The sequence below is a fragment of the Notolepis coatsorum genome (assembly GCF_963971535.1).
Source record: "Notolepis coatsorum genome assembly, chromosome: 18".
Classification (NCBI taxonomy): Eukaryota; Metazoa; Chordata; class Actinopteri; order Aulopiformes; family Paralepididae; genus Notolepis; species Notolepis coatsorum.
In genome coordinates, this window is record NC_140182.1 from 42789115 (window position 1) to 42803978 (window position 14864).

The 14864-nt window shown below is 42.2% G+C and overlaps 1 protein-coding gene across 1 annotated transcript in view; it reads left to right on the forward strand.

The window, feature by feature from the left end:
• Positions 1 to 14864, forward strand: part of hgfb (hepatocyte growth factor b) — a 43993-nt gene that overhangs the window by 20277 nt on the left and 8852 nt on the right. The window contains 2 exon segments of the mRNA XM_084334266.1: positions 7202 to 7295; positions 13574 to 13698. Coding sequence (XP_084190392.1) covers positions 7202 to 7295; positions 13574 to 13698 — 219 coding nt within the window.

Sequence of the window (14864 nt, forward strand, 5' to 3'; positions counted from 1 at the left end):
AGAGGGCGCTATCCTGTTTCAGCAGGTGGACTTCAGATCGAGGACATTGGAATGTAGGTCATATCCGTGAAGACGGAATAGCTATTCGAACGGCTCAGACCATAGGATTATTATGAACACGTACGTTATCTTGATGTAGGGGTAGAGCAGTCGTCTCGTAAATGTCATAAATGTCTTGATGAATTGAAAATGGAGGAGCCTTATGTAAACAAGACTAAAGTCTTTCTCTGGTCTGCATCCTCCTAGCAGTAGTTAGCATTGAGCTGTACAGTATTGTACCCATTATGCAATCTGTTAATAAAGTTTTCAATCAATCATCAACCTCTGTCTCCGTACAGACCCAGTTGCTGCTGCTAATAGCCTGGTGGAGGAGACAACGGAGTGTTTCCACGGCCGAGGAGAGGGCTACAGAGGACTGTTGACGTCACGCCCACTGGACTGAGTTGTCAACGCTGGGATTCGCAGTATCCTCATAACCACACATTCACACCTCAGGACTACCTCTGCAAGTGAGTCACCACACACACACACACACACACACACACACACACACACACACACACACACACACCACACACACACACACCACACACACACACACACACACACACACACACACACACACACACACACACACACACACTCACATACATATGCACGCACACAGGCATACACACACACACACATACAATGAGCCAATGGCTCCCCCCCCCCCAGAACAAATCAACTTGCTGAAATGTGTTTCCGCAACAAGCATACTGTGGCCGTAAGTTAACTGTATCTGTGTTTTCCTCAGGACCTGAGGGAGAACTACTGCCGGAACCCAGATGGTAGTGAGCTTCCCTGGTGCTTCACCACAGACCCAGATACAGGACCATGTTCTGCACCAACATCCCTCAGTGTGGCGTCCAGAACACACCGGCCCACAGTAAGGGAGCGGAGACTTCTACTGTATATATTCAATTTCACGGACAAAACATATTACAGAGACATATGTAGCTCGTTTCAGGCGCAGATGAGTTGCATTTAGCCAGTATATTCAATTTCATTGACAAAACACTCATATTTACAGAACATAATGTAGCTCGTTCAGGCGCAGATGAGTTGCATTTAGCCACAATATGCGTGGTATTTAACTCGTCTTTAACCCTCGGAGGTGTACAATCAAACCGGTGTGATTAAAAAACGTTGAGAACTCAACAACGTTCCAACGATGCCATGACAATGGCGTCTGGTCGCTGAAACCTACAGAGTCCTGGGCCCTCATTTATCAACAATTCTTAGAAAGTGTTCTATTTTTGTTCTTAAGCACAGAATTTAGAATGTGTGTACACACAGAAAAATCGGGATTCATCACACGTGCGTACACGGGTCGTACGCACACTCCGTGTTGATAAATACCATTAAGTTCCACGCTCGTGCACGATTTTAAGTATTTGCATATAGCACCGCCCGTAATTAACCATATACGGTAATGGAACACCCCCATGAAATGTGGAAAAGTGGACTAAGCCGAGCGAATCGTGTTATGGGAGAAATACGTGACAGGCTGACAGACATGTACACGTACGGTGATGTCGGATATGATATCTATTAACTTAAAGACCATATTAACTAATAAAGACCGTGCTGGAATATGACTGCCTTTTTCCGTTTCGTTCGATTAATACCCAGGGATTATAGTTCTCCTAAATTGTATTCCAAATCGTGACGGATTTTCCGTAAATTTTCTACCTGCTGCATATGATTTGTAGAGGCATACAATCTATTTTGATGTCGGTATTGGGTAGCTTATATAAACAATAATACGAGAGCATATACAAGAACAATGAATCTCACTGCCATGTATGATACATGTAGCCTATACGCCATGTGTAGCCTGCCTATATGTGATCAATACAAACTTGAACTTGAATTTCATCATGTCTGTGTGCGGGTCTGCGGGAGCAATGTAAATAAGAACGTGCACTGAACAGTTACAGTATGTAGTTGGTTGATTATTTGTATGACAGTCAGTAAACCCTTGCAAAAAGTATCCGTTTTATTTAATGAATTGAAAACATGCAGCATGCCTTTCCTCCCGGCAGCAGCGACATGTATCAGGCAAATGCGCATCACTGAGTGGAATCCCTTTCTATTCACATAACTGCATTTGTGATGGAGCTTTGACAGCTACAGTAACAGTCTATTGCTCGATCCATCTCCAATATCACGATGGACCGTGCCATGTAGCCTATGTATAGCCTGCTATGTGATCAATAAAACGCGAACTTGAATCCCATCATCATATTTATATGTTGTGTCTGTCCACTATGTTTGTTACTTTGTTATTTCCCCCCCCCCCTATCTATGTAAAGCGACCTTGGGTCTCTTGAAAGGCGCTATATAAAATGAAGCTATTATTATTATTGTTATTATTATTATTATCGCGTCTGTGCGCGGAGCTCACAAAAAAAATACTGTCTTTTAGTCTCAGTGAAGTTTCAACGGAGGTAATCTATTCTAACCAACAAATTGAAGTAGAAAGCATTTAGTTGTGGCCCATCTTATTTGGAAACATGACACACAAAATAATAGTATTTCGCTTTTTATTTGAAACAATATTTAATCGCGTTTGGAGGTGGCTGTTCTGCGTCTGCCCCCCGTGCCAAACAAGCAGGCCAACCTCTTGTTCGGGCGTGAGCCCGTTATAATTACACTACTATAATTACACTACTGACTGCAATATTCATATTCTACCACGGGTGCCAGGTACGCACGGCCGGAGCTGTGTGTAGATATACGCACAAAGTCAGCACACGTTCAAATTGATAAGTCCCACACTTTGCTTAGAAACGATCGTACGCACGGGTTACGCACATATCTGTGCTTACGCAACGTTGATAAATGAGGGCCCTGGATTTCCAAAATAACAGTTCTGAGGAAACGTTTGAATCACACCTCAAAGGGTTTCAAAGAGAGTAGGCAGTCAACTCCCTTAGGATTGTATCTTTATTTAGACTACGAAGGCCAAGAGGGGGGGGGGGGGGGGGGGGGGTACATGAGAGGTTAGGGGGGTGTTAACCGCTACAACGGTTCTCTGGGCAACCATAATTCATGGCATTCATTGAAGGAAGTGCTTACATGCCCCCTGAGTCGAGGCAGAGTGTGCTCCTATCCTCTCCTTCATACATACCTGCCTTTCAGAGAGGAAGTACTATGGACACAAAGCATATTTTACTCATTTACATTCCCAGTGCCAATTACTGTACATAATTAACTGCTGCCTTCGTAAATGAGACGTGAAATCATTCTCTCACCAGCTTGCAGTTTGCCCTGCAGTTCCAGTCGTAAAGGAACACGCCAACATTTTGGGTATTCTCCCGAGTCAGACAAGAAGATAGCTACCCTTCTCATCTCATCTGTGCGTGCAGTACAGAGAGAGAGAGAGAGAGAGAGAGAGAGAGAGAGAGAGAGAGAGAGAGAGAGAGAGAGAGAGAGAGAGAGAAGAGAGAGAGAGAGAGAGAGAGAGAGAGAGAGAGATGCTAGGCATCCCCCTAGCAAACACAGAAGTCAAATGCCTACTGTTTGCAGATGACCTGGTGCTGCTGTCCCCAACAAAAGAAGGGCTACAGCAGCACCTTGACCTTCTGCACAAATTCTCCAGACATGGGCACTGACAGTAAACCTAAACAAAACTAAAATTATGATATTCCAAAAAGGCCCAGCCTACAACAACAAAAACACAAATTCCTCCTAGACACAATTTCCCTAGAACACACAAAAAACTACACATATCTCGGCCTAAACATCAGTGCTACAGGGAACTTCAATCAAGCTGTGAACGACCTGAGAGACAAAGCAAGAAGGGCTTTTTATGCCATAAAAAGGAACATCATATTAGACATTCCAGTCAAAATCTGGCTCAAAATATTAGACTCCGTCATAGAACCAATTTCCCTATATGGTTGTGAAGTCTGGGGCCCACTTGCAAACCAAGACTTCACCAAATGGGACAAACACCCAATTGAGACTCTGCATGCAGAATTTTGCAAATCCATTCTCCGCACCCAACGGAAAACGCCAAATAATGCATGCAGAGCAGAACTAGGAAGATACCCCTAATCATAAAAATTCAAAAAAGAGCATTCAAATTCCACAACCACCTAAAAGAAAGCGACCCAGACACACTCCACAACATAGCCCTCACCCACAGAGAGACCCTCGATAGATGCCCACTCAGCCAGATGGTTCTGGGACTCTGCTCACAAACACAAGCAGAACCACCAGACAGTAACCACACTGGACTAAATCAAATTATAAGAAAACAAAAAGAAAACTATCTGACACATTGGAAAGAAACAACCCAAAACCAGAGCAAATTGAAATGCTATTTGGCCCTAAACAGAGAGTACACAATGGCAGAATACCTGAGCACCGTGACTGACCCAAAACTAAGAAGATCCTTGACTAGGTACAGACTCAGCGAGCACAGCCTAGCCATTGAGAAAGGCCGCCATAGGCAGACCTGGCTCCCAAGAGAAGACAGACTATGCACCCACTGCACACAAGATGAGGTGGAAACCGAGCTCCACTTCTTAACAACTTGCCCACTATACCAAGACATCAGAGACATATACTTCCCACAAATTGCAAACACCCAAAGAGACTTTGAAAACATGGACAATAACTCAAAACTCCCATACCTACTGGGAGAAATACAAGAATGTGCAAACACAGCAGCAAGATTTGTGAGCTGCTGTGACAAGAAAAGGACATCCAGCGGAATGCAACCACCATAAAGACTGTACTAGAAATTCCGTCTGTAATGTACTGATTTATTTTGTTTTCTCTGTTTGATTGTTTTGTTTTGTTTGGCTTTGGCAATGTAAACGTATGTTTCCCATGTCAATAAAGCCCATTTGAATTGAATTGAATTGAATTGAATTGAATTGAATTGAATTGAATTGAATTGAATTGAGAGAGAGAGAGAGAGAGAGAGAGAGAGAGAGACCCGCAGCGTGCTAGCTAGCTTACACAATGACTGGAAGTGGATACGGACCATTAGCCTACCGTCAAAAGTAACAAAATACTAGGGATTCCCCGATCGATCACCCAGCGATCGATATCGGCCGATATTCACTAAAATAGCTGGATCGGGTATCGGTAATAAAAAATTTAAAAAGCAATTAAAAAAATAAAAATATTTATATAATATAATAATAAATAAAATAATAAATAACAATTCAGTACATTTATATCTATGTGTTAATTTGTTACATTTTGTTTCACTAAGTTAGGAAAGTAATGTTTTAAGTCAAGCCTGATGTTGCCTTGCACAAAATAATGATCCCAGTCTCTTCCACACAGTGAGGCATACAGTTTATTAATTGAACAATGGGTATTTACATTACATTTACATTTAGTCATTTAGCCTACTCTTTATGACAAGTCATCAGGAAGGCACAACTCTATCAGCTGAGTAACAATGTTGGTTACAATGTTGGTGCTACAGTGTACAGTAGGTTAGTATATTAGGAGAAGTGCATGACAGTAAGGTTAGTTAGGGTTAGATTTTTAATTTTTTAATTTTATTTTATCTATAACAAAACCAAAAACGATCGGTATCGGCAGTGTATCGGCTGATATGGCTCATAGAAGATCGGTGATCGGTATCGGTGTATCGGTGGCAAAAAACGTGATCGGGGCATCCCTACAAAATACACTTTCCAACAACTCCAAAACTGTCTTATTTACATGTTGTGAATGTGTATTTCCCACGTATTGGAATAACAGCTTCAGCCTCCCTCCATGCTGCTCCGCTGCCAGGACCTGACAACCTGAAACATGATTAGCAGTTGTTCTTCTGTAGGTTAACCAGTCACATTGGTTTTGTTGACGGAAGTTACAAAAGGAAGTTACAAAAGAGGTGATGCGACATATCACTGCACCCAGCTGGCATTTGTTTGTCAAGAAAATAGATCAGGCTATGTATCGGCGGCTTAGAAAATGACAATGTCTCGTTTTACATTGTAATTTCTACATGTGGTTAATACACAAGTCACACTGTAAATAAGACCGTTTTGGAGTTGTTGGAACGTGTATTTAGTTACTTTTGACTGTAGGCTTATGGTCCGTATCCACTTTCAGTCATTCATTGTGTAAGCTAGCTAACGTGCTGCGGTCTCTCTCTCTCTGTATTGCGTGCACAGAAAGGAGAAGGGTACCTATCTTTTTGTCTGATTCCGGTTGAAGACAGCAAATAAGCTCACTTCCCAAAAAGTTGCCGTGTTCCTTTAAACCCGAGTGTCACTTTGACACTGCTCAAAATGTATTTGTAAAAGGGGGGGGGGGGGGGGGGGGAGGAGAAACACATTATAGTCCTCATTTAGTTATTTAGTCTTTTTCTGGAGCAGAAATATTCAATAATGGTTTTGACCCTGTATTTCAGAGCGGCCCCTGATCTCGGATCAGCTGGACCGGCTAATACAGATGGTTTGACAACATGTGTTGTTGTCCCTCCCTATGGAGGAGTGTGTGTGCTATAGGACTGTGGGAAGTACTAACCACCATGGTGAACATAAACCATCTCTGACAGAAGCACAGGATCTTTACATCTCATTTGGACACAATAGGATTAGTGCTTGGGTTGAATGCCTCCTGGGACACAGCAACAGATTTTGGGAGGAACTTGGCTTGATGCACACATCCAAACGTCTCAAGGGATCTCGGGGAGACATTTGTTGGAGATCCTATTGGGTTGCAGTGGGATTATAAGCCACATTATCTTGTGTTGTGGGCTGCTCTCATGGATCGGGTACATTCCCACATGAAAAACATGGTGATGGACGGTTTGAAGACCTCATTTATGGCTTATGTTGTGTCTTGGGCAGCATTGTGGGTTTGTATTTGCTCCCAGCTATGGCATATTAAAGATCTAATGATCACCACAGTGGTTTGGGATTAGAGGGAGGGGGGTCCTTTTAGTTTCCTCTGTTTACTGTTCTCTTTTAGTTTTAAGATTTCTTTTATTTTGTTATGTGGTTGATAGAACAATCATGCGTATTGTATCGTACAGAATCCACAGACTAATTGGCATAGTAGTACAAATGCATTGGCCACAAGACGGTTGTTATACGAATCTCCATTATCCATGTGTGATGTTTAAAACTATCGTATGTCATAATTTGCACATTGAGGATGGCTGTGTTTTTTCCTCCAGATTGCTATGAGGGCTTTGGAGAGACCTACAGAGGAGAGGAGACCAGGACCAGATCCAACCTGCCCTGCTCTCCCTGGAGGGACCACAGCAACAGGTAGGCCGGCCCACTGGCACCCAATAATCTGCCCAAACGTATAGCAGTATCAGATAACGAATAATGGATAACAGATAACAGATAACAGATAACAGATAACAGATAGCAGATAGCAGATAGCAGATAACAGATAGTAGATAGCAGATAACAGATAACAGATATCAGATAGCAGATAGTAGCTAGCAGATAGTAGATAGTAAGTCAAGTCAAGTCAAGTCAAGAGTTTTAATTGTCACGGCATACGGGTATACAATGAAATGCGGGTGGTCTTGCCCGCAACGATGTGCAATACAGTGGTACATATAATAGAATCAAAAGAAGAAAACAACATTGTGCAGTAACAGGTAACAGGTAACATGGAGTGACATCTCGGTATCTGTACATAGTTATTTACAGAGCATATGGTACATGCTAGTTAGCTTTGGTAGTGCAATACACTGTTCCTGTTATTCTAATTTAAAGTGTCCTTTCCTTTGGCCATAAGTGTGCGTGTGTGCGACATGAGTGTGTGCCCGCTCATGTTAAAGTGTTAAGTGGCTGCTCGTGTGTGAGTAGATAGTAGATAGCAGATAGTAGATAGCATATAGCAGATAGCAGATAACAGATACAGTAGCAAGCAACAGATAGCAGTTACAGTAGTAGTATCGATATACAAAAAATATATTGTTTTGATCTTGTATTGTATTATATTATATTATATATATATATATTATATTTAAATTATACCGCTTATAGTGGTGCACTTCATCATGTAAATAGTCAATGTATTGCAAGAAATATAGCATGTATTCGGGACACTGACAACACAAGAGCATGTCTCCACACTGCCCAGAACCACATGTGTGAAGCTGAAAGGTGGCTGAGTCGTAGGAGGGAGGTGACCTATTATCGACCTTCAGTTAACCCTTTCACTACCGCACTACCAAAACGGTTAACCCTTTCCCTGCGACAATACACAGAGGGTTAACCCTTTCACTGCCACGCAACAGCGGGTTAACCCTTTCACTGCCACACGACAGAAGGTGACCGTTGGTTGTGTGATAGTAAAGGGTTAACCCTCTGTCGTGTGGCAGTGAAAGGGTTACGTGTGTTGTTGGTGGATCGAGGAGGGAGCACTCCTGCGGGTGCCATCATGACCAGAGCCTCAGCGGTGTGTCCCGGTGTCTGAGAGCGCTCCTCTTAGCATGACCTCACTCAGCAGGAATGACTCCCAGCTATAATTTGGCCGGGTGACACACACTCTCAGATCTGACTTCTGACCCCGGGACCCTCCCTCCTCAGAACACTTCAAAGCCAATCAGCTCCTCCGCTTGGCTGTGGCCCAGGGGGTCAGGGGCTGGGGCCAGGGAGTCAGAGGGGGGGGGCTGTTTACGTTAGCTGCTGAAGACGCCACAAACACACACACACACACACACACACACACACACACACACACACACACACACACACACACACACACACACACACACACACACACACACACACACACACACACGTTCCAATGATACTGCATACACAAGTATGCAGAATGTATGCATACACACATCCCACCACATTCTCCCTCACTCATACACACACACACACACACAAAATATATCTCAAAATATATCTCTCTCTCTCCCGCTGTCGCTCATTCTCCCACTCCCTCACTCACACACACACGCACACACACACACACACACACACACACACACACACACACACACACACACACACACACACACACACACACACACACACACACACACACACACACACACACACACACACACACACACACACACACACACACACACACACACACACACACGTAAAGAGTTCTGACTGGATCTCAGTACTTTTGGTACCTATAGCCTTCCTGTTCCCTCGTCTCCCTCGCTCCTATGAATATCTCTGCGTCTCATCGCCCTGGGACCTCTGTCTGTCTGGGAAGGAATTCTGTTTGTGGTTTATAAAACCGTACGAGAATATCCCCATGTGTGGGATATGTCTGCATGTGCATGCATTACTGTACCGTGTGAGCGTACCGCCTCCGTGAGTGACTCCCCTGTCGATCAGCAGCTCTCCCTCAGGGAGCGACGGTACACAGCTGCGCGGCCTTACTGTGCAGATCATATCCAAACTATGTTTGGTTTAGCGCTTGTAATGTTAATGGTGCAGTTTTATCGTGGCGGGGGAAGATTCCTGGGGGGGATAGGGTTTGTTTCTGTGATCATAGATCGGTGATAGTAGGTAGCGTTTCTTTCCAAAAGGAGATATCAGCCATTTGAAAAAGGTGATGCCTACTATTTCTTGTTTTGAGAGTAACGTTTTTCATTCCTAAATGAATAATTCTAATGATTGAGTTCAGGTCATTCAGTCGGACTCTCCTCTCTTCCAAGGCTGATTTGCGGTACTCTCCAATGATAGCTCATCTGTAAACATAGAAACCGGACCACATTTAGCCACATTTTAAAATTAAATTATGATTAATATGCTTAAAATTAACCAAACTTGATTAGAAAAATTTGCTAATACATAACTAATAATCTACGTGTAACTACTAACTAGCGAACAGGATTAAATCATCAAGTCTGTTGAATAGAAAGTAACAAAAACACAAGGTATTGCCCCACACCTAATGTTTTTAGATACAAGTTAACAAGTTTCAAAAGCAACCGACACGATGCTGCTGTAAATTAATTGAAGCCTTGTGGTATTGAATGTAGAAGATTAGGTCTGCTGATACCAAATGTAACATAATGCTAACATACTAGATGGTAGTTAGCTAGAAGCTAGTCCTCCACAATGTCGACTGCGTTACAAGCAAAGACAATGAAAGTCCAAGCAGATTCCTTGGCTCCAAGGTGTCCAATAGCCTCCAGATGACGACAGGCCCACACCGGTGGTCTCCAGTTCCTAACGCATCTTTTAGTGTAGAAACATGGTGATTTGCAATTGAAACAGCTGTCCTGTCGTTATTAGCATGAGTTCTGTCCTTGTGTTTGCAATTGAAAAGGCATTACAGTAGTGACATCAAGGTGTGCATTTCAATCTGGGGACTACTGTAGAATAATAAGAAGAGGATGAGTCACTGTCTTCAGAAGTGTTTGAAAATGGCTTCCCTGTTACTACTGGGAGACAAATCACATTTTAACCCTTTCACTACAGACGGTTAACCGTCTGTAGTGTGGTAGTGAAAGGTTAACCTTCTGTAGTGTGCTTGTGAAAGGTTAACCTTCTGTAGTGTGCTTGTGAAAGGGTTACAGGGTTCGCACAAGGTCCTTGAAGTGCTTAAAGTGCTTGATTTTTTACCAACCAATTTCAAGGCCTGGAATTCCTTGAAAACTGCCCATTTTTTAACCAGGTGCTTAAAAAGTCCTTGCAATTCAAATCAACCATTCGCATTGAACGTTTAATTGTTCTGAATCAAGACATTTAATTATTTGTATTTAAAGTGTAACTAATTGTTGGTTTTAAGCCATACATATTGGATAATCTTTAAGTGAATTGTATCCTTTTAAATGCCCTTTTAAAAAGAAAAATACTGCTTGGAAAAGTACTTGAAAGTCCATGAATTTAATTTTGCAATGTCTGTGGGAACCCTGGGGTTTCTGTCGTGTGGCAGTGAAATGGTTAACCTTCTGTATTGTCACAGTGAAAGGGTTAACCCTTTGGTAGTGTGGTAGTGAAAGGGTTAAGAACTAGCATTGTCTCTAGGGTTAGTGATCTCTCTTGATAGTTGAAGTATGTAATTATGTTTTATTTTTTTTACGATGCATGTGTTCTTTTTATATAGCCTACCGGTCTGCAACCAATTTCACCCTGGAATTAATAATGTTTGACTTGACTTAGACATCCTGCAAAATCGGCTTGCCGTCTTCGCTCACCCGGATTGCTGAATAACCTCCGTGAAAATGCTGGGGCTGTGTGACCCATCCTCTACTTAGAATACTGGGCCCAGGCCACTGAATCACTTACATTGAATCAAAGAAGTATGGGATTTGGAAAAGGGCAGAAAGTGCACGATTCATGTCTGGAAGAAATCTGCAGTGTTTTTTTTTAAAGTATTCATTGACATTCAGGTGTGAGCTTCAGCTGGTTGGTACTGTAGGCATGTGCAGACTGTCCCACTAGGGGCCCCCTGGGCAGGATAGTGGTATGGCCCCCACCGTCTCTCAGGGGACAGACATAGCCGAGGTGGAGTACAGTATGCTCCCCCCGTGAAGCACATCTATCAAGAAACAACCATGGAATACTAATGTCTAGGGCCTTTTGATAAAGGATATCAGACTAAACCTGTGCCTTTGCACATAATCCAGGCGTGTTGGTAAGGGATGTCAAATGATAGTAGAAGGGTTGTAGGTTTGATCCCCAGTGATGACACTGCTTAACACTGCTGAAGTGCCCCTGAGCAAGGGCACCTACATTATAACCCCTCATGCATAATGACCTGCAGCAAGGACTATAAACCACCTAACATTAGCAACATACTGTGATAGAACACAGCAGGCAGTCGCTTGTCATAACTGTGGCTGTGTCTGTCCTTGTGCCGATAAGCCATGAACATAAACATAGTGATTATCTTTCTAACAGTGGTTGTGTGTTTATGTGGCTTCTCTGCTTGGCCCGAGCAGCACAGCACATTAAGGCTGTCCCCGAAGCCTGTTTTTGGGATTCGAACTTTGTCAGGGTTTTTCGAACGAACGTTCGAACCTTCGTTAACCCATTCAGTGCCAACCACGAGTATAGTCTGGTCAACTCGCCATGCGTTGCGTGCCAATCACGAGTATAGTCGGGTTTTAATCGTTATTTCTTTTATTAGCGATATCCATTCATTTTTCATCCATCCAGCCTGACGTTATCATTGGGAATGGGTCTGAGCTTGCAAAGGGCAAATACCGCCGCCTATCGTCTCCCGGATGGTATTGCACATCATTGGATTGGATTGGCTGGGACTGTGCATCAGAAAAAAAACTCTGGTCCGAGGTTTCCCTTCTCAGGCTAGCAGTATCGTGTTACCACATTCACTGGGGAGGCTGGGAGCAGCGGCGATTAGGTGTTTTGGACTATAACGTTGGATCAATAAATGCGATCAATATTTGGAATGGCGATCAGGAATTGGATTAATCTTTTTGCAGAACATCTGATGTGAGGTAAGGACTCTATTTTACGAATCTTGGGGTAATCAGAAGTTCCTTTCTCCGCCATCGGAGCGCGCGTGTGTGTGTGAGGTTTGCGCCGACCAAAGTAGGGAGAAGCGATTTTTCAGACCCCGCTTCTCTTCGTACATGAGCACACATATACTATCGATAATCTAGCGTTTATTTGAAAACGATTCATAAATCAGCCGAAAAATGACAACGTGTTTTGTGTATTCCACTAACAGGCTATTATCATGTCTTTCTCTGGAATGACTAGAAATCTCCAAAACTATACTTGTATTCAAAACGGTATAAAACGGAAATGTACCGATGAAAAAACAATACGTTTCGTACATGTTGACTGCAAGCAAGTCATTGATAAGCGACGGGTATATTAGACCCATAGCCATAATTTAAGATATAGTTTAAGCATTCGCAAATATCCCCGTCCTCCCATTGACTTCAGTGTTGGCACGCTAGACCTAATTTGGTCATATGGACGTGGCTCTGAATGATTTTTTTAAATACTTTTTTTTATATAAATATCCTCAAACTGAATCCTCAATTTGAATAAAGTGATTAATCTGATTAAATTAGTATTTTTTAAAATTATTATTAAATCAACTTTCCAGCCCCAGCCCAGGGAGAAGCCCCAGCCAACTAAATAAATTAAATCAACTTTCTTTAATGAATATAACTCATCAGTTTTTGTTAATACTATAATATTAGTGTAGCCTAATCTGTATCTGCAACTGTGAAGAAAAACCAGAATGAATAGAAAAAAAAAAGAAAAAGAAAAATATTTTTTATTTTTTATTAAAAATAAAAAACTCTAATGTTGATTTAGAATTAAAATGCCAACGTAACGAACGAAGGTTCGAACGTTAGAACGTTTGGGCTCAGCCCTACAGCACATACCAACACACGTGGGGTTGTGATGGTATGATGGTGTCTTGTAATCCCAATGTAGGATGGGCCACTTAATGTGGCATGAATAAGTCTGAATAAATTGTTCATTCATTAATTCATTATAGTAGATGTACGTAGCGTTGGTAGAAAACGTGCTTCTAACATGGATATATATATACCTGTGGGTGTGCTGGGTGATATGGGCACGTTTAGTCTATGATGTATTGAGCGTGATTGTGTGTCCAGTGGGGAGAGAGGAGTGGCTGAGCAGGAGGGAAGCTACTGCAGAAACCCTGACAAAGACAAACACGGCCCGTGGTGTCACACCAATAACTCTGCTATACCCTGGGACTACTGCAGCGTTAAACAATGTGAGTACACACACACACGTACACACACACACACACACACACACACACACACACGCACGCACGCACGCACGCACGCACGCACGCACGCACGCACACACACACACACACACACACACACACACACACACACACACACACACACACACACACACACACACACACACACACACACACACACATATACATACACACACAACATACATACACACACAACATACATACACACACACATGTACATACACACACACAAACACACACATGTACATAAACACACACAACATGCATACACACACATGCACATACATACATACATACATACATACATACATACATACATACATACATACATACATACATACATACATACATACATACATACATATACACACACGCACACACACATACACACACACACACACACACACACACACACACACACACACACACACACACACACACACACACACACACACACACACACACACACCATACAAAACACCATACAAATAGGAAAACAATAAAACACTCATTCATACACACACAGCATGCATACACACACTATGCTACCAGAGGAGTTAAGATACAATTAAAATACTGCTAATTTCAAAAGGAAGTACAAACAACTTATTATTGACAAGTATGCCGTGGATGGTTAACCATGTGTTTCGAATCAAATTGATTAGATCAAAGATTTTTTTTATTGCTGATTGTTGTTAATTATTAAAATTTTTAGTTTTTTTGGTTTATAACGAAGATCAACGATAAATATAAGATGATGCACTGGGTTAAGGCATTTACAAGCTTGTAGCTTCAGTCCTAACCTTTTCGGCCAATTGTAATTTGATTTGTGTGTTTTTTACATGCTAAATGGCTAGAAATAAATGTCATTCATTCATGCATGCATGCATTCATTCATTCATTCATTCATTCATTCATTCATTCATTCATTCATTCATTCATTCATTCATGCATTCATTCATTCATTCATTCCCTCAAACACAGAATGATACATAATGATGTCTATGGGAAGTTGACCATGTGTTCTCCTGCTTGTACAGTAAATCAGGCAGACATAGTGTAGATCTGTCTGCACTCACACACACACACACAGACACAGACACACACACACCCACACACGCACATGAGCGCACGCAAGCAAACACAGG